The sequence below is a fragment of the Enhydra lutris genome, unplaced genomic scaffold, assembly GCF_002288905.1.
Source record: "Enhydra lutris kenyoni isolate GAN:26980312 unplaced genomic scaffold, ASM228890v2 scaffoldscaffold82, whole genome shotgun sequence".
Taxonomy (NCBI): domain Eukaryota; kingdom Metazoa; phylum Chordata; class Mammalia; order Carnivora; family Mustelidae; genus Enhydra; species Enhydra lutris.
In genome coordinates this window covers 4158130-4179102 of record NW_019154166.1, presented here as the reverse complement: position 1 = coordinate 4179102, position 20973 = coordinate 4158130, and the positions used below count along the sequence as shown (strand labels likewise).

Sequence of the window (20973 nt, the reverse complement as noted above, 5' to 3'; positions counted from 1 at the left end):
TCCCTGCCCCCTGCTTATCAGAGGCTGGGAACTCCCCTCATAATAATGAGCACCCCAACCCTCATCCCCATACACACGCGTCCAAGATATCCCCGTCTTTGTCCCTGCCACTCGTGAGTATGTGAGGTTACAGGACTAGAGAGACTTGAGGTTGTAGATCGGATGACTGTGGGATGGGGGAAATTATCCTGCATTACCCAGTACAATCAGAAGGGTCCGCGTGGAAAGGACTGGATAGACCATTGCCGGTTTTGAAGATGGAAGGAGGGGGCCAGCCACCAAGCAGTTTGGGCCGTCTCTAGAAGCTGACAAAGACAAGGGACCGGATTCTTTCTTGGAGCCTCCACAAGGAACACAACTCTGCCGCCATCTTGGTTTTAGTCCAGTGAGACCCATTTCTGAGCCCTAGAACTCTTAAGGTAACACATTTGTGTTGTATCAGGCCACTGAGTTTGTGATTACTTGTAACAGCAGCCAGAGGGGGCTGACACATTACCCACCGCTCCCATCCCCATTGTGGCAACTGGGAAATGTCTCTGGGATCCTCAACGCTGGCTCTGTGGAGAACCACGTTGATTCCCCCAGAAGCCGTGAGAGGAGAAGGTTTTGTGTTCTGCGCTAAGAATGAGGCTGGGAGTGAGTGTGCCCAGCCCACCAGGGTTGGCTGTGGGAGGAACCAGTGGTATAAAAAGGGGGGTGGGTGCCACAGCCCCTCCTCCCACTCCCCCAGAGGCTCCTGGAGCTGTCCCTCTGTCTTTAACCGCGGACCGTTCCTGTTGGTGCTTGTGCATTTTCGGACAGGACTCGAAGAGAAGCTGAGCTATCGTCAACTGCACCATAAAAGAGAATATAAAAACTCCATAAAACACTAAAATGTCAGCCAAAGCAGCATTGCTTGCGGAGGCCTCGGCTAGGAGGGCCGGCGCGCTGGGTGCCTTTGGCACCGTTCGTGGGAGTTGTGGGCGGGGAGGAGAGGCCAGGAGCCCAGCCCACGCTGGGGGCCACCAAACCCAGGCTCTGGGCCAAACACGCAGCCCCCTGCACCCAGCCCTGATGCTGTGATTCTGTTTATTTTGCTGAATATGACATTCATATGGTTCTGATTTCTTCTCCGTGATCTGTCCTCTCCATGTGCCTTCGGAGCCAGAAACCAAGCCAGGCGGCTTTGAAGCTGTTGTTCTGGGGTAAGTAGGGAGTCGTGCTTGCCCGGGGTTCTTTGGGACAAGCACAAGGTGCCCTTTGATTTGAGACACGCTCCAGGAGTTGAGAGGGACGTGGACTGGCTGGCGAGGAGGGGTCCAGTCCTGGCCTGGGAGTGAGCTGGATCAGAAGAGAGGAACGGATCTGTGCAGGCACGGGCCCCTCCCTGGTCCTCAGTTTGTGGTGACCACTCTTCCTCGCAGTGTCACGGTCAAAACAACGGGTGGTTCCTTGTTGTACCTGCTGCTGGCTGCTTGAGGGGCTCAGACAGAGCTGAGGAGGAGGCCCTCTTCCTCCTTGCAGGTGCATGGGGACAGACCAGAAGCAGGAGTCAGAAGAGAGAAAAAAAAAAAGTTTGAGGCCAGCAGTTAGAAGGATATGGAGAAAGACATTGTCTGTTTCCATAGCATTTTGATTTTGAAGGGACAGCGTCCAGACCATTCGGTGACCGGCTGCCCTAGCTGAATCCATCCCGTAGATGGAGGCCAGTGACTTCCAAATTTCAGGGTACATTAGAGTCCCTCCCCAGGAGGCCTTGTTAAAACACACTGCAGGACCCCTTTTCCCCCGAGCTTCTGGTTTGGGAGGGCTAGGATGAGACCCTAGGGGTTTGTACTTTCTAGCAGATTCCCTGGTGGGGCTGATGCAACGGGTCCAAGGTTGAGAACCTTGTGGGTCTAGGACAAGAAGAGGGTCTTTGTAATGAAGAATGGTGCTGGTAACAAACAGTTCTCAGAACTCTACAGTTTATGCATGGGGAACCCTGTGTTTGATGCAAATACTGCTACAGGGAGACTGTGCCATCCTGATTCTTCCCCCCACAAGGTGAAAAATCTTTTTTTTCCCAAGATTTTATTTATTTATTAGAGAGAGAGAGTACACGCACATGAATGGCAGTGGGGGTGGGGGGGGAGAGGAAGCAGGAGAAGCAGACGCCCCACTGAGCAAGGAGCCCGATGTGGGACTCGACCCCAGGACCCTGAGATCATGACCTGAGCTGAAGGCAGATGCTTAATGGCCTGAGCCACCCAGGCGCCTCAAAACAGACTTTTTTGGGTACATAGTTTACATCTATATACATTCATGGAACCACACCCTCAGCCAGGACTTACAGTAATTCTGTCACCCCAAGAACCTCCCTCGTGCTCCCTCTCTGCTCTCACGCCCTCCCCTGCTCCCCATGAGCCATCCATCCCTGTAACTTTGTCTTTCTGCACACATGATATAAATAGGATTGTACCGTGTGTAACTTCAGAGCCTGGCTTCCCAGCAGACACCTGTGAGATGCTCCAAGTCACTACACGTATCCACAGTTGGCTCCTCTGTTTCAGGAGTCATGACTCGCCCTAAGTGTGGACCGTGGCTGGCTCTCCATTCCCTATTAATGGTCTTTAGGTTGGTTCCAGTTTGAGGTCACCGTGGATAAAGCTGCCACGCACATTCATGCCTAAGACTTTGTGTGGACATTTGTTTCCCTTTCTCTTGGGTACATCCCTGGGAGAGGGACCGTTGACTCATAGGGTGGGTGTGGACGTTCACTTTCTAGGAAACCGCCGTGCTGCTGTCCAGAGGGCCGGCGCCATTTTGGATTCGCACAGCACCGAAGGGGAGTTCCAGATGCCCCGTGCCCTTGCCTGCACTTTGGGCTTGGCGTTTTTAATTTTCATCCTTCTAGATCAGGGCTGATCTTTAAAATGTGTGAATGAATTGCAGAAAGGCTGGGGGTTTTCTGAGGCCCCCCAGCCTCTTGGAGGCTCCTTGGATCCAACGTTTCACCTTGAAGGCTGGGAACATTCTGGATGGTGGCTGTGTTGACCAGGAGCTATGAAGCCAGAGCAGGAGCTTCTGAGTGTGAATGGAGCTCCAGCAACATCCAGGGCCCATGTGGCCGAGCAAGGCACAGTCCCCGGGGACTAGGGAAACAAGAAGAAAGTAGAACAAAGAGATGACCCAGAAGGAAAGACACACATCCTAGCATCAGAGAAGTGGAGGCACAAGGCTGCTTCCCCTTGTGCTCCCCGCCCCCCACCTCTTATTTCTAGGCTGAGTCTTGGGTGAAGCAGCCTGCCAAGTATACTCACTGTCTCTCAACTCTACGCCTGTGGTGGGCCACCTCTGCTTCCAGAAGCATCCTTGGCGATAGCATCAGGGCCTCTCGGTGCCTGAGGAGTACAGCTTTTGCAAATTGAGGTGCCCGGTCAAGATCATCATATTCTCTCAGGGCCTTGGCCTTCGGGCCACTCCAGGCGGGGAGTTGGCTTTAGGAAGGGGCTTGTGTGGGGGGAGGAGGAGGGGGCGTGTGGTCATAGCTGCAGCCCGAGCGGGTGACTTAATGGGAAGGAGGGAGGTTCACAGAGGGGAAGGTCCTTTCTCCGGAGGCCGTCCCACCTACCCTCGAGGGGACCGAGCAAGCTGCCCTGGAAGGCTGTGGACATGCTTTTCCGCTTGCAGAATACTTCTTTTTCATTTTTGAATATCATTTGTTTGGTTGCCACAGCAACGGCAAGTCTCTATTTTAATGCTAACCTGCGTGGCTGCAACTTTCTATATATAAAGGCTGCTTTGCACAGTGAATTAGCTGATGCCATGGGAGGCGGCGGGTGTGGAGACGGTGGCAGAAAATGACCAGCGCGCCAGCTTTGCAAGAGGAGGGACTGTGGGGCTGAGGTGAGTTGGAGCCCCGGGCAGGTGCTCGAGGCTCATTGGAGCCCAGCGAGAGCAAGGTGGCCAGTCGTGCCCTGCGGGGGTTGGGGGACAAGGGAAGCCACTGTGGGCAGGTGCTTGGCTCTGTGATGGAGGGACCAGGCTGATGCTTCTGTTCGCCCACCTGTCTGCCATCTGCATTCCTTCACTGAGTCTGGGTTGAAGTAGGGACCCCAAGGCTTGGGAAAGTGCAAGCCACTTGGGCAGGGTATCCAAGGTGCTGAGCTCAGTGAGAAGCGAGTTTTTCTTGTTGCCTTCAACTTAACTTGGCTCTCTCTTCTGGATATTCACCTCTTCTGTTTCGCTTTTTTTCTGAGTTCCTGAGTGTGGCCAGGCCTTTTCAAGGTCACATGGTTCCAAATCGTGCAGGTAGGGTGCTCAGGAAAAGCCTGGAAGGGGCTTTTGGGAACCAGCAGGGTCCGCTCCCTCGGACTCTAGATGAGGGAAAAGCCCAGAGAGGAGCTGTGTTCTGCCAGATGTCACACAGCTGGTTAGGGACAGAGTGGGACAGCAACCAGGTCCACTGGGATCTTCCAGCTGGGACACCTGTGCCTTGTGGGGGAGCATTCTGTCGTGGGTCAGGGCGGCCCTGGGTGTTCAGAGCTATGGGGGCTGCAGAGAGGGAGGCATAAGTGGGGGGTAGGTAACAAACATAGGATTACGTAACAGCGTCTGAAGCCACTTAAGGCTTCCGGAAAGCGCATGTAAGCGGGAGTCTGGGAAGCTCAGCTTCATGTGGATTCAGCCACTTCCCGTGTGACGGTTGCGTTCGCGTCTGTGGACTTCCCCACTCGAGCACTGGGTGCTCAGAATCTCTTTCTCTCCCAGCTCTGCAGTGGTAAGTCAGTGTCATGGCCGGTGTGAACCTGTTGGGATCTGTGTTGGGGCTCTGAGGGGGGTGTGATGCGTCGGTGCACCGAGCACTTTGGAAACCACACAGCTCCGTCTCCCCCCGGGGCAGGGAAGGGGGATGCTGCCGGGAGCAGAGGAGTTCTCCGTAGATTGGGCTTTGTGGCGTGAAACCAAACGCAGAGCAATTTTACCGTGATTAGGAAGTCGCAACCGGGCTTCTCCTTTTTGGACATCAAGCATTTGACAGATTTTAAGTGCTCTGGATTCAGAGACTTGGACCTGGTTCTTGGAAAGAGAAGACCCGGGGACTCCAAGTGCCCGAGAGTGGTACACAGTCCTCAAGGGCAGGGAGAATCGGGAGCATTTCTCTCTACCTTGGCGGGTCCAGCAAAGTGAAGCAAAGGTAACCCATATCGCCATCTCTGACGGAGAGGGGGGTCAGGAGGGGATCCTCCTAAAAGGGGATCGGGACCAGGTAAAGCAGTGTTTCTCGGAGCCAGGCGTCACGAGCCACACAGAGTCTATGATCAGTATTAATCAGCCTAAAAAGTCGAATGACAGACTCTCAGACCACCTTGCATGCCGTAGGGTACGCATCGCGACACGAAATTTGTGCTTTGTGGGTGTATATTGGGTCATGGTACATGGGCTTTTTACTGTGGGTCAGACTTGGAAAAACAAGAGTTGGGGGACTGCTGGCCTGAATAAGCCTGAATTTTCTCCTGCAGAGAGATGGCTGTCACCGACTCTCCTTTCCAGGGAAACGCCGGAAGGAGGAAGGAAGGCTTCGCAGGGGGAGTCCCGTGTAAGCATCATATCAAGATGCTGTTGTGTTGCTGTGTGCAACGTTAATGGGACAGCGGGGCAGTTGGAAGTGTGAGGTCTGGGGACGGGGAGGTGACAGCCCTTCTCCCAGGGTCTGAGGTCAGGAGGAGAGCCCCCTGCGGGCAGATTGAGAAGGACACTGTGATTTCTTTCTTTCTTTTTTTTTTTTTTTTTGTAAAGATTTTATTTATTTATTTGACGCAGAGAGAGATCACAAGTAGGCAGAGAGGCAGGCAGAGAGAGAGAGGGAAGCAGGCTCCCTCCTGAGCAGAGAGCCCGATGTGGGGCTCGATCCCGGGACCCTGAGATCATGACCTGAGCCGAAAGCAGAGGCTTAACCCACTGAGCCACCCAGGCGCCCCCGACACTGTGATTTCTTGCATCAACTTCCCCAATCACCCTTTAGTCATGCCAGTGGCCCCAGAATACATGTTCCCAGGCCCCAGAGCCCTGCAGGTTTGGGTCGTGCAGTCCTCCCACGACCAGGCGTCCAGCCTTCCTTCCCCCTCAAACTGTGGTGCAAGGCTGCTGGCTTCTAGCTTCTTGGTCTTGCTGTCCCAAGGGAGCCTCTCTGCTCATGGGGACAACTGCGTCATCTTGCCTTTGGACACACACTTCTGTCCTTCCCAAGGCTCCTGTGCCTGGCTCACTCCCTTGCTTCCCAAATCTCTGATCTTCTGTTAAGACTGCTCAGTGCATGGCTTTGCCTCTGACCACATTCTCTGCCCCACTCCCCAGCTGGTGGTTCACGCCTCATTCCCTAGGCTGCTGTTTTGCTTCCTCGCACGCCTCCTCCCCTTCCAAGCCTTCTGGTCCACTGACGGGGAGCTGCTTTCCCATAAACAGAGTAGGACGGCCTTTCAGCATCTCTCATGCCCCAGAAATCTTGTCCCATGCTTCCCTTCCAAGGAAAGTGAGACGCAGGCTGGGGCGCCTGGCCCTGGGGTGAGAGGAAATTGGCCACACATTTGCAGCCCTTGGAATCCCTGGACCCTGGTGTGCTGCTGCACCCAGCCAGCAGGAGGTGTTGGCGGTAAGAGGTCTCCACAAAGGGATGGTCAGCGTAGGGTAGTGGCAACTAATGCGTACTCTCAGTCTAGGATGGTAGCATTCAGTTCTCTAAAAACCAGGGGGCCCTCTCTGGAAACAACTGCCTATGCAGATACCAGCTGTTTCGCAAAGAGCTGCACCCTGGAGGCCAACGGGCAGAATCAAGGACCGTAGGAGGTTTTGTTGTTGTTTCGTTGTCATTTTTGCCCATGGTTTCATTTCAGAGTTGTTGAGTCGGTTTGCCGACATATAAAAATCATCGGATTTCCCATTAGAAATTAAAATGCCTGGTGTTTCTTGCATAAATAAATAAAGTGTAGCTTTGGTGACACCAAGCCTTGGCATCCTGCACAGCAACAACACACTGATGCTGAGGGGGACTTTTCCAGTTTGCCGTACTCCCCACTCATCTCTGCTGTTCACCAGCACCGAGACCAATAATGGAACAGTGGCCTTTGTTCCTTTTTTTTACTTTGGGATCACATTGGTATATAACATTCATAAGTGTTGGGTGTACCATGTTCTACTTTGATAAGTGTGCTACAAGGTGATCACCCCCAAAAGTCTATCCATCACCGAACAAATGACTCCGCTACCCACTTTGTCCCCTGCCTCCTACCCTTCTGGTCAACATCAGTGGGTTTTCTGTATCTGTGATTGCACTTATCAGGGAAATCCTGTGGTGTTTGTCTTTCTCCTTCTGCCTCATTCCACTTAGCATGATATGCCTCTAGGTCTGTTAGTTCTGATCTGTTCTTTATTATTTATTCCCTTCTGCTAACATTAGGCTTCATTTGTACTTCTTTTTCTAGTTCCTTTAGGCATAATGTTGGATTGTTTGACATTTTTCTTATTAACTGGGTGGGCCTGGATCACTATGAATTTTCCCCTTAGAACTGCTTTTGCTGCATCCCGTGGATTTCGTTACATTGTGTTTCTGATTTTTTCTGTCTTTAGGCATTATTTGATTTCTTCTTTACTTCTCTGATGACCCACTGGTTGTGCAATGACATGTTTTATTTCCCCACATTTTAGTGGTTTTTCCAGTTTTCTCCTTGTAATTGATTTTTCGTGTCATACTGTTGTGGTTGGACAGGATGCTTGATAGGATTTCCGTCTTCTTGAATTTTTTGAGATTTGTTTCGTGGCCTAACGTTTGATCTCCCCTGGAATATGTTCCATGTGCACTTGAGAAGAATGTGTGCTCTGTTGCCTTTGGATGGAATGTTTCGCGTATCTGCAGCTCAGAGCATGAATAGAGCGCCTACACCTGTTATTGTCATGTTCGGTCCTTTGAAGACCAAGAGGGGAGGAAAGGCAGGGATCCCTGGCCAAAGAAAAGGAGTTGAGGGTTTCACCCCACACCACTCCTGGCAGAGTCCCATGCATGCTTCAAGGGCTGCAGGAGATTTTCTGTTTGTGGGATCGCAACACATCCTAATTGCTTTTTATCTGGCCGTTAGCTATTTAGCATTTCTGTCTGTGGGTTTTATCTCTGCAACGGTAGTGAGCAGACCCCAGTGTCTTTGACCATCCTAGAGAAGAAGATAGTGATTGGGCTCTCTTCTTATGGGAGAAGGGCTGTGTGACCCTAACAGACAAGGCAGTGGATTGAATGATGTTGAGAGAGATCAGGTTGGCTGCTTAAGCATATCAGAGGTAACCACGTATTCATGGGCTGGGAGTCCTTGGGTGAAAACAATATACCAGTTCTTTAAAAAGTTTGGGTAAAAGCCAACCACATGTGTACATTTCACATCAATCACTGGTCGCTTTCATCATAGGTGATCACCTCTGGCCTCTGCCCACTTTCTCTCTGGCTAAAAAACTCCAGATACGTTTGCAGACAATTTAGGTGACAGAGAGAGTGAGTCTTTCCTGAATGTATTTACTTGGAGGGCCCTAGGCCCATGAGATTCAGAGACCCAGGCAAGTTACTGATGACCCTTCCCCAAGCCTGTCTGGTTCATTTGTGGTTTGGGAACCCCTGATAGGATTTCAGTATGGAATTAGGGCTCCATGCCCTTGGTGGAGCCCAGTGCAGGGCTTGAACTCATGACCCTGAGATCAAGACCTGAGCTGAGATCAAGAGTCAGATGCTTAACCACTCAGGCACCCCTGACTCTACCTTTTTGTCTCCTACTCTTCCTATACCTTTCCCATGGGTGGCCAGGTGACACCAGGAAGATAAGACACCCACTATCTGCGGCGGGACTGACAAATCCTACTCAGAGACTTGGGGGCTCTCCATCAATTCCACCTATGGTCATTGGGTGTGTTTTCTGTGTTTGCATACACATTTGAGTAGGACACTCTTACTGCTCTTGGGGAGTGAGGACCACTGATTGTAGGCCAGGAAAACAAGAGCAGCCGTGGGGGTAGGAGTGGACTGGGTCACATGAGAGGGAAAGTGGGGCTAGGGGCAGGGGTTGTATCTCCTAGGGGACCACAAGAAGTGAGGTGCAGGGCCCACCAGACAAAGCAAGGCGGGTCCCCATCTCAGCTGGAGCTTTGAACCCAGGTCAAATCTCCATGTTGCCTCGGCTCCTTCCTGTGGATGGGCAGGGGCTGCCCGCTTGCATGGAAAGCTGCTCACCGTGACTCAGTTTGTGGTGCTCAGTCAATATCTCTCTTGGATGTCATTCACCCTGGCTGTGGGTCAGGGCTCTTCTCTGTGGAGATGTTTATCTTGGTACTTCCCTTCCTTCCTCCAGCTCCTCTCCTTCCAGCTCGGCTATCAGCTACCACCTTCTACCACGGGAAGCTGGTGGTGAGGGGCTTGGCCAGTCTTGGCCTCCCTCAACCGTAACTTCTCACTGGGGTATTTTGCCCTTGGAGAGAGGATTCTTGGCCACTGCAGAGGAGCCTTGGGTGTGTGGGGGGGGGTGGCCTGCGGGGAGGGGAGGATTTGCATTGTTCTTGGAGCCCAGACACTGGGCTCAAACTGGTTCTGTGTCTTGTGAGTCATAAGACCTTGGGGACGACCTCCGTTTACTCAGTTATGGAAGGAAACTAAGAATATGTCTCTCCTGCGTTCTCGTGAGGGTCAACTAAGCTAGGCTATGATATGTATAAGTCACCAGCTTTCCAGAGACCCCGGCGGACATGACATGTGCTTGGCTCCCTGTATTTTACTGTTCCCTTCTGGTGGTCCTCTAAACCCTCATCTTGTCCACTGAGTATAGGAATTTCACGTGCTGTCCCTCTCGCTCCTTTGGTGAGCTTGGTCTGTGTCAGGAAGGTTAGAAGGTGTCTGTCTACACAGATGAGCCCAGGCTGTTGGGAAAACCCAGTTGGTGCCATGGGAGTGGCTCAGCACTATGACCTTAGTTGTTCAAGACCTTTCCCTCAAGGTTGCTCAGTGACTTAATGGGGTTGGGAAGGTATGGGGTAAAGCTAACATTCATGGAATGGTTTTGACCCTCGGGGCTTTGCAAGAATTCTGTGAAGGAGATGGTGGTATTTCTATTTTTGCATGCAGGAAAGAGAAAAGATGAGTTTCCAGAGAGGTTGAAGCGACTGGCCTGAGGTTACATGGCTGGAAAGCCACGGAAGGCATACTTGAACTTCCTCTGTGCCTGGCTGAAGTTTAGAAGTTGGGGCTGGGGACAAGCCAATGGATGCCTGTGGCTGGTTTCTGGGGGTTGCGTCTGCTATTTATCCTTGCCCACAGCCCCAACACATCCATGTGGACCTTGTTTTGGGAATCCCTGTTGCAGAGTGGGGTTGTGGTTTCTAGAAGTTTCTGGAATCTTCCAGACCTCCTCACTGGAATGGGGCTTTGCATTTCAGTGAGTGGAAAAAGAGGCCCAAGAGGAGTTGGCAAAAGGAAAATCAAGTGCGTTTATTCACTCCCCTTGTGTGCACAGATGTTTCCTCTCTGGACCCCCTCCCTACACAGGGGGCTCACTGGCCACAAACAGATGGGAAGTGGCTCGTGGTTGAGCAGAGAGCTGGACTTACTGGTCTTTGTGTTGGGGCCAGCTTGGGAGCCTTCCAGGGGGGCTTTGGCTCTTGCCGTGCTGTGTGACCAGAACTAATCCTCTAGCCATGCCAGCAACATCAGCACCAAGACTTATGGCGGCCAGAGAGCAAAAGGAGGGGGCTCTGTGCAGGGCTGTGGGAGATTTGGCACCCAGTCCCCATCTGTCTCTGGGCTCAATTTCCCAATCTATAAAATGGCAGCATGGGATCAAATGATCTCTGGGGTCCCTTCCATCTCTAATTTTTGTGTCCAACTTGTATTGGACCAGAAAGTTCCTTACTATTGCCTATTTCATCTTAATTCCTTTTCTTAAAAATAAAGCCCTCCAAGTCTCCTTTATCATATGAAAGCTAGTATGATGAACATTTCATGGGATGGCAACTGTGAAGGGAGATATCAAGGGGGATTTTATTAACGAATACTCACCAAATATTTTAAATAGGGCTGTATTCATATGTTAGTTCATAATGGAATAAAGTAAAGATTTTTTTTTAAATGCATTAAAATTGGGGCTCCTGGGTGGCTCAGTCAGTTAATTGAGTTTTGGCTCAGGTCATGATTTTGGCTCATGACTCTTGATTTTGGCTCAGGTCATGATCTCAGGGTCATGAGATTGAGCCCCGTGTTGGGCTCCATGCTGTGTGTGGAGCCTGCTTAAGATTCTCTCTCTCCCTCTCCCTCTGCCCCTTCTCCCCTCAAAAAAAGCATCAAAATGAATTTGCTCATTATAGAAAATGGAAAAAATGCAGAAAAGCAGAAATAAAAAAGATTTTGCATTTTTTTCATTCCTCCCCCCTTTTCTTGGCTGTATATATTTGTCTACATAATTGGGATCATATGGTATATTTTAGAATTGGATATGCAATGTTTTCCTGATTGTAAAAGTGATTTTAAAAACACATTTAATGGTTGGGTTATGGACAGTGGGGACGGTATGTGCTATGGTGAGTGCTGTGAAGTGTGTAAGCCTAAAGATTCACAGACCTGTACCCTCTGGGGCAAATACTACATTATATGTTAATAAAAATAAAAATAAAAACATTAAAAAATTTTTGACTTGTACAATTAAAAATAAATAACCATTTTTAATGTGATAAAATGAGAACAATTAAAGCAGCCGGGGAAATCCCAGAATGTAAAGATGACCTGCATTCCCATTTTCCTGTGTTCCCTCAGTGTTTCATTGGGGGTGGGAGTGGGGGAAGGGGTGTGGGGCGTATCCTTTTCCACCTTCCACACTGTGGTGGGGACTCTGGTTCTTAAAGTGGGAGTGGCTCTTTGGTGATACAGAAGGGGGTCTTGGTGACAGAGAGCCATTGGGTAGCTGACTGGGATTTCTGGATCTGGGGAGGAGGGAAGGCTTGGTTCGTTCAATGGGAGTTTTAAATATGCAAAAGGTCATTCTTCCAGTTCCTTAGCAAACAGAGTGGTACTTTTACAGAGTAGTGACAGAGACTTTGTCTAGTGTCAGCACAGTGTTCCCAAAGGTCAAGGAGCTACCCCAGTGTCAGCCTATGCTTGGGCAGAAAAGACAGCATTGACGAACAGTGCTCCCCATGCGTGGCTGGAGGCTTCCTCTGTCCTGGCCTTGAAGGACATTGCAGGAGACACGGGTAGCCTGATTCCAGGATGGACACGAGGCCGAGGGAGACTCTGGTCACTGGGCTTCACCCCCGAGCTGGAAAGTCCATTGGCTGCATTTCTGAGCTGGGCGTCTACACTGAGTAAGAAATGCCTCACAGATGCGTTTATATGGCGACTCCCCATTGACCTCAATCTCATGTTGATCTCTCTTTCTCAGTGCCTGGAGAGGACACGGGTGGTTTCTTAACCTGTGTGCTTAGAGAACCCTTTCTGTCTCTTTCATTTTTAATACAGCTTGACTGGATGCGTACATCTTGAATCCCAGATGTTCAGAACAGAAACTCATATTCGCAGCTCTGTTTGGTCCACCCTTAAGCAAATTCTTATCGAACTCCCATAGTGATGAATGAGACACTGACTGTGCCCCACGAAGCTTTGACTTGGGTGGGATACGTCTTCTGCACTTTCTAGCACTTTCTGAGGGCTGATGCCAACCCCTTGGTGATTCCCAGCCTTACGGAGCTTTGATTCCCATGGGAAGTGCTTGTAGTAGGAGCAAAAGAAAAGTCTGAGGAAAAAACGGATTTCCCAGGCAACATTTCTCTTTGCCTTTTTTTTTTTTTGTAAAGATTTTATTTATTTATTTATTTATTTGACAGAGAGGGAGAGAGATCACAAGTAGGCAGAGAGGCAGGCAGAGAGAGGGGGAAGTCAGCTCCCAGCTGAGCAGAGAGCCCGATTCGGGGCTCAATCCCAGGACCCTCTGAGATCATGGCCTGAGCTGAAGGCAGAGGCTTAAACCTCTGAGCCACCCAGGCACCCCTCTCGTTGCCTCTTGTTGGGCATGATTTTTAAAATTCTCTTTTGTCATTTTTGCAGTTGATTATTGATTCTCATCTACATGGTCTGGTCTTTTCTAATGGAACCCTTCTTGAGCATTATTTTTTCATTTCCTTGCCTTTTTTTTTTTTTTTCTTTTAAACCTTTGCAGTTTGGGGAGATCCTTTGAAGTGTATCCTGCATTTTATTGATTTAACTTTTTCTTTTTTAATTTTTATTTACTCACAACCACTAATGTGGATTCAAGTGAGCCATTTTGGTACAATCCTTACCTCATCTGTTTTTGCCTTTGTGTCATCCTTCTTATTTTGGCCGTCTTTTTCCGCAATGATTTTCTGTTCCTCTTTCAAAGAGGACTTCTTGCTTTCTAGCTGTTTCCTGATGTTGTCTTCTGAATTGCCTTCTGAGAGGCACTCTTGCCTTAAGCTCTTCACATGGTGCTTCCTCAGCCTTTCCCCGAGTTCCCGTGCCCCTCTTTTTCCTCCTTCTCCAACAAGACAGTGTCTGTGTAGACGTTGCACGTACATCAGATGGAATATATACTGTGTGTCATTGGCCTTGTCACCGTGTCCACTTGGGGAAGTTTGAATCCCCTTCACAGTTGCTGACCTGTGGGGTCATTGAGGCACACTCCACGCACCCAGGACTGTTCCATGGCCCTCACCATGGGAAGTCCTGTTTCTCCCTTGACTGCTCTTCTGGGCCTCCCAGCAGTGACTCAGGCACACATGGGCGACCTCGCTCCTGCAGTTGTGGGTATGTGATCAATGGAGAAATCGAGCTTGGTTTTCTAGATTTCAGAAAAGAAACTCCCTAGACTGTTTCATGGCTGCTCTTTGGTAATTTTCCACATAGCCTGAAACTGTGTTTCTTCAAGTGCGCTGGGGTTACCTCTAAGGATATTGTAAGATCCTTATAGACCATGTCATGATGATGGTTTTTAAGTTCTGTTTATGTAAGTGTGCAATAGGGAGGATGATCAACCACGTCAAATCCATTTTTCATAGCTATTCCTGCTTAGGGTCAGGCTAAATTCAAGCTCATTAGAAGACAATTTAAAAAAAAAATTCTGGGGGCGCCTGGGTGGCTCAGTGCGTTAAAGCCTCTGCCTTCGGCTCAGGTCATGATCCCAGGGTCCTGGGATCGAGCCTCACATCGGGCTCTCTGCTCGGCAGGGAGCCTGCCTCCCCTTCCTCTCTGTGCCTGCCTCTGTGCCTACTTGTGATTTCTGTCTGTCAAATAAATAAGTAAAATCTTAAAAAAAATTCTGGGTAAATGTTAGGGTGGCTGATACGTAGCAATACCAGAGTTGGGACAGGGGGTACGTGAATGGCTGGCATTTGGGAGACGTTGAATCAAGGCCTCCCTTGGGTCTGGAACCAAATCTGTTAAAGTAGGTGCCATTTCTGGTAAGTCCACTTGGTCTTGGGATTCTTGTATGGAGTGGGACACATAGGAACCTTATGAGGGGCCTCGGACCCACTCAAGCTGAGGGCAGGAAGCTAGCTGCCAGGCCCCTCCTAGGAGCCATCTATGGGCCCTATGGGCCTGAGCCAGGCACTGCCTACTCAATGCTCTGTCCTCTCTCTCTGCCCTCTTCTATAATGACATCTGTCTCAGTATCTCACCTCCCACCCCTGTGTGTCCTCGGGCTCCCCAGCTCCCTATATGCTCGGGACCAGATTTCCATGCCCACCTCACTCCTCTGCTCCTCTTTCTGGGATTGACAGGAGGCGTATCCTCTCTGTCATTGGTGAAGGTCTTCTCTCTCTCTCATGGACACCACTACCTGTTCTACGATCCCGTCCTTGTTTGCTTTCTGGAACTCATTCCCAGAACTCGCGTCCATTCCTTGCCCGTCATGGAGGCAGCCCCTGAGTGTGCGGCATGGGGCTGTATTGAGGGGAGAAGGACAGAGACCTGGTTCTTGCCTGTGAGGGTCTCAGAGGGGGCCAAGGGGTGCTGCATGCACTCATCGGGGTTGGGTCCAAGGAGGATCGGGGGAAGTAAGAGCACGTCTTGGGGCTCAGCTCTCCATTCTTTCTTCATAAACTGAGTCCACCTGTAGGATTGCAGTCCCATCTCTGGGCAGATAACCCAGCTGGGTTAGCTGAGATGTCCCATCTCCATGTGTCAAGGGCCACACAGAGCCCAACTGTACCCTGATCAATCACTTGAAACTTGAGTACGGAGGCTGTGAGCTCTACCGTATGTCCCCAAACTGACTTCTACCATGGCCGGATCTCCCTGGGTACTGGGTCCAGCTTCTCTCGTCCCCTTCAGGATCACCTTTTACTTTCTCCCCGCCCCCCAACATCTGCTCTATCACCAAGGCCTAGTCTGCTTCTCACTTACTGTCCCTCCATTCTGATCAGGCCCTCCCTTTTCATCCCTGCTGTCCTGCAAATGCTGTATCTTCTGAGAAGCCTTCTCTGACTGCCTCAGCCGAACACGATCTCGCCCTTCTCTGGGTTCTGAAAGCTCTCATTGTCTGCCGACTTATCGCTTGGCACTTATGATAGACTCCCTTGTGTGGTTATTTCTGCTTTTTCCCTTGTATCTGTGCCTTATCTTCCAAACTGTAGAAGCCACGTCCCTTTAGTGTTGCACTTGCCTGCGTCTTCCACACCATTTGGGAAGAGGTTGCTGGTGACCATGAGTTGTTTGATTGATCCCGTAGCCAAGGGGCTGCCTGTAAGGGGGTTGGGACCCTTTGAGACCCTGTCCCCCAGAGACTACATGGTCTGGTGAATAATTTTTCCCTTCATGACTGTGAAGCATTTAGGAAAAGTGATTCAACGCCATACCCCATATCCTGTCTTTCTTATTAATTATCATTATATGACAACATGACTCGTGGTACTGAGGACAAGGGCCCACAGCAAACGTGGCCTCTTTTGGTTGGCAGTTTTCAACTCGACGGAGACAATAATAGCAAGAAGGTTGGGTGAATTGGACTCCATGAAACCTAGGGAAAATGGAACTCTGGGGAAATGATTGTCGGACTTATTTTGTGTGTTTGGATTATGGATTTCCTACTGTCCCTTGTTTGTCCACGTGACCCAAGGTGTAGGAACCTACCCGTTTGCAGCGCCCAAAAGAAGAGCAGTTTTTGCTTTTTTTGGTTCCAGCTCAAATGACAGAAGACGATTCATAAATCAAAACTCAAGGGACCTCTGGTTTGAGATGCTAGGATTGCCCCAAACCATAAACCCCTGAGAATGTCTTTATGAGTTTTACACATCCCGAGATATTTGTGTTGGTGATTCCTAAAGGATAAAACATTTGCAGGCCTCTGGTTTGTTCTGCTGAGCTCAGGTCAGAGCAGATTAGCCTTCTGGTTCATGAAGGCCCAGAAAGGTCTCTTGTCATTGGCTGGAGGCCATCCTGGGAACCATGATGACAATCTTGTGTGTTGCCTATAAGGGTGCGTGATTGTCTGTGATTTTATCTATTCACATGTGGAATGCAGTGTCAGAGTTGTGTCAAGGCTGAATAGCCTATAAACTGTCCCCTCTTTGCTGCCATAAAACCAAAAAGTTATGGGCTGCGAGAACGCCCCTGGGGACTTTAAGTCCAGGAAACCTGAAGGACCCAGGGTGAAGGTCTTGGCTGCCTGGGATGCAGATGGAGTTTTGCTTTTACCTTCTTGTGGGTGGGAGCCCTTTTCCAGGAGCAGAGAGGCCCCCATGCTGCTCTCTGGGCCTTCCACTGGCAGGGCTGGTGACCTCCAAGGTCAGGGTGTGGTCACCACCAGACCCCACTTCCCATCCCACTGGGGGAAGAGGCCAGTAACTCAGCCCCCGGAGGACTCCTCACCTCTCACTTTACAAATACAGATCTAGGGCTTGGATTTCTCTTGTGTTTCGGAAGAGAGAGAGAAAGGAGGGGAGAGATCCCATAACCAGTTTTCTCCCAGACATTGGATCTTTTCAGTGCCCTGGTGTTGGGATGATTTCTCCAACATCAGAGAGCACAACATTCATGGTGTTTCCTCCCCCATTCAAAACCCATCAGTGTTTTCTGGCTTATAGAAGGGAGACTGATTTCTTAGCCTCGGTGCTGTCATGGTCTACCACAACGGGACCTCATCCATAACTATTCCTTCTGTCACCTTCTGTGGCCTTGAATCCTAGGCCCTTGAACCCTTGAATTCCTGATGGAAGTGATCCTCATGCCCACCCACAAGACTTTCTCTCTGGGCCTTTGCTCCTTTGGCCGTGTTGGGCCCAGAGTATTATCCCCTTAGCTCCTTCCTCCTATCCACCCTTCCTGATCCATCCCGAAAGCCTCTGTTTACTCCTCTGTTAAATGGAGACAATACTAGAAACCTCCTCTTGGGTTTCTGGGCAAGTTACGTGATACAAGGCACGGAACGTGCTTAGGACAGCGTCTGGCCCAAAGTGAGAGTTCAAGAGAGCTCATTGTCACCCCTGCAGCCTACCAGAGCCTGATAAGCAAAGAGGGGAAGTAGAACCCCTTGAGCAGCCCGCTCTAGGCTTTGAGAAGGAAGAGATGAGCTCTGGGTCTGGGGGTGGAAGGAAAAAAACCAGAAAGGTGGGAGTGGACATGTCCAGACGGAGGCATGTTGCTATTGGCCCTCTGAGTGTGTGCCCCCACCATCAGACAAGCCCGTGGTTGACATTAGGATGCTGGCTGTGCTGCCTCAGTTTCCCTAAGACTGAAAATCAAATGGACCACACAGCAAGCCGTCTGGGCTGCCCCAGACTTGTCTTCTCATTGGCTTCACCACTAGGCTGGGGAGACTTCTCCCTGGGTGCATGCATTGCCTCCCCTGGAGGTTCTGTCCCTGAGTATTTCATGATGTGGCTTATGTCACACTGGCCAGGGGTCCTTGATCTAAACTGTCTCTGTGGGTCCCAGACGTGTTGTGTATGTTGAAACAGACATGACGTAAAATCTACCATTTTAACCATTTTTAAGTGTATAAGTTAAGTGGCATCAAATGTCTCCACAATGTTGAGCCACCATCACCATCTGCCTCCAGACTTTGTCATCTTGCTGACGGACACTCTGTCTCCATTAAACACTAATGCCCCATCCCCCACCCCCGTCTTCCCCTGGCCCTAGGTGATCGCCATTCTATTTTTTGGTCTCTATGAATTTATTCTCTTCTTGGCCCCGTCCTAAAGTAGGATCCCCTGGTATCTGCCTTGTCGTGACTGGGTTATCTTGCTTCGCCTGAAGTCTTTACGTTAATCTCCACTGTGGCCTGGGTCCAAATTTCCTTTCTGAGATCAAACACCATGCCGCTGTGTATATACATGCCATATTTTATTTATCCGCTCATCCATGAATGGACATACTTGAGTTGTTTCCATTCTCGGACCGTCAGGAAGAGTCCTGCAGCACACTGGTGTAGAGAGTGGAGTCCCTGCTTTCCATTCTCTTGGGTGTATACCCAGAAGTGGAATTGCTGGAGCCCATGCTAACCCTGTTTGCAATTCTTTGAAGAGTCGCCATATTGTTTTTCATGGCATCTGCTCCATCTTACGTTCCCGCCAGGAAAGACTCTGGTTTGTCCACATCTGCACCAATGCCTGTTCTTCTACTTGTTTGTTGATAGCGGCCATCCTGATGGGTGGGTGGTGACTCCTTATTGGGGTTTTAATGTCTTTATTGAGGTTTGTGCATTTCCCTAGTGATGAGTGAGCACCTCTCCCTGTGCCCATTGGCCATTTGTTTATCTTCTTGGGAGAAATGCCCTTGTCCCATTTTTTTGTGTGTCCAGGGAAACTTCACTTCCTACTCTTTGATCGTAACAAAAACAACTGGCTGTATTGGGTACTTTGGTCCCCTTTGCTCTCTGCTCAGGGTTTATATGGATTTCCCCCTTTAATCCTCCCAACAACCTTTTGAGAAAGGCACTGCCAATCATCTCCCTTTTACACTTGAAGAAATCTGAAGCTTGAAGACCCCACGCTAGGCATCACAGCTGATAGGCAGTGAACCCACAAAGGCCCTAGAGCCGGCTGACTCTGTCCCTGGAGGATTGTTCTGATTTCCTAGCCCACCCCAAGGATCAGGCACTGAACCCTCTATAAATACACAGTTTATCCATACATTTGAGAGAACGCTGTTTATAAGAAATCATCCAGACCTCTCGACTCCGCGGTCCCTTGGGAAAACGATATTTACTTTGATATCAAGGCTGGTTTCCTAGAATCACCACGGTTTACACTGAAATCAGACACAGAAATGTGTGGATTTGAAGGGCTTAACCCTTCAGCTCCTCCAAAAGCTGTCTGAGTGGAGTGATTTGAGATATTCATGCAGGATCCAAGTCTCTTGCTTGAACTCATTTAGTTGATGGACGCCATATTGTGCTCACGTCCTCCACTTGCAATTGAGAGCTTTAGGATCCTAAACCCTTTTTCCTCTGAGATGCATGGCATCGCCCCCTGGTCACTCGCCATCTGTCCAGGTTTGGAGGTGGCGAGGGCAGAGCAAAGGCAGGGGATGCTCATCTTGCCCCCCAGGGGCCACCGGCTTTTCAGCCCTGGACGGGTCTAACACAATGGTTCTTGGGGGAGCATTTCCCATTCTTTGTAGGTTGGCTTTTATCTGGCCTTGGGTTCACACAGCTGGCGCTGGGGCTGGGGCTGAGGCCAGAGCCGTGACTTCGGGTGGGGAAGAAGTTGGCGGAACATTCCCCAGCAGGGCTGGGGCAGGCCCAGGGAGTCCCGCCTAAAATATAGTGGACAAAGGAGCTCTTGTCCCCAGGCCTGGGGGTGGGAGGCATCTGGTCAGTGACACAAGCTTGGCCATTGTATGTCGTGACCTCGGCCAACTTTTTTTTAGCTGAGAAAGGGGAAAAAGAGAGAGAGTGAAAAAAAATAATTAAAAAAAAAAAAAAAGTCTCCAGAAACTTCGCAACTGGAAAGTCCAGAATGCGTGGTTGATTTCCTCACAGGACCCGGAGCAGATTTGGAAGGAACTGTGCAATGTAGCGTGTTCTTTGTGAAAGAACAGCGGGGTGCAAAGCCACAGGAACGCCCTCTGGGGTGTCCCCGGCACTGACCCTTGGCACGGTTGTTGCTTGTATCAGGCCCATTTCCCGCAGAGGGTGCCATGGAAAGGAAGCTGGCAAGGGCCTGGCGCTGGGTCTGGGGACTCCACACGGGACCCAGGACTCTCCTGTGAGTTATCAGCAGCCCCACAAGGAAGATTGGCTCTTCTCTGATGGTAAGAATCCATCCGACCGGCTCAGCTTTTTCTCGGTGTTTCTGAACGAACCTGGATATTTTAGAAAACCGTTCTGAGGACCTCTGAGATGGGAGCTTAGAAGCCCTGGGGGGCCCAGTGTGCTGGGGCAGGGGAGGGTTCCCGTAAGGCATGAGTTGGGAGAAAAGAAGACTTGAGTGAGATCAGGAGGGGGGGAGGAATGAGATGTGATGTGGAGGGTGAGGGGGGCAGCTCCCCGGTCACCTGGGCAGCAGTTCCGGGGAGGCATGTGACCCCGTGGTGGCGTAGCTTGTGGGGGCAGGAGGCCACGTCTCACCTCCCTCACTTCTCCCGAATCTGAAGCTCGGCTTCTTCCTGCCTACCCACCTGCCGTCTACATGGCCTGGTTTTCGCCGGGACTGTCTAAAGGGAAAGCCTGTTGGGGGTTCCTCCCAGGTAGTCAGGTTTCTGCCCATGTCTCTACCGTGGTTGCAGGCTGAGCTGGGTGCTTCTGTCCAGTTTGGGGGTGGCCGGGGTGGGCTGTGATTACGGGTGCTCTCCTAAGATCTAAGAGTAGGATAGCCTTCTTTTGCCCACCCTCCTGCCTCTGGAAGTTAGACACCCCCCTTTTTTGGAAAGTGGGACCTCCCATCAGCCAAGGCTCTAGGGACCACGCTCTGGAGGCTCTGGGCAGCCCAGGGGGGTCCGGTTCATATGGGAAGGCTCGTGTTGTGCACGTAGCCTTCTTC

At 50.5% G+C, this 20973-nt stretch overlaps 1 protein-coding gene across 2 annotated transcripts in view; it reads left to right on the top strand.

Annotated features, from left to right (window-relative positions):
* The window catches only part of LOC111161102 (growth arrest specific 7), a 194557-nt gene that overhangs the window by 81331 nt on the left and 92253 nt on the right, over window positions 1-20973 (top strand). Inside the window, exon 1 of one of the 2 annotated variants that reach the window (XM_022524587.1) lies at window positions 20136-20245. The exons of the other annotated variant lie outside the window; for it this stretch is intronic. Within the exon in view, the coding sequence (XP_022380295.1) occupies window positions 20243-20245 (3 nt within the window). The 5' untranslated portion in view covers window positions 20136-20242. Of the gene's footprint in view, window positions 1-20135; window positions 20246-20973 lie in introns of those variants that run through there. 2 annotated transcript variants of the gene reach the window in all.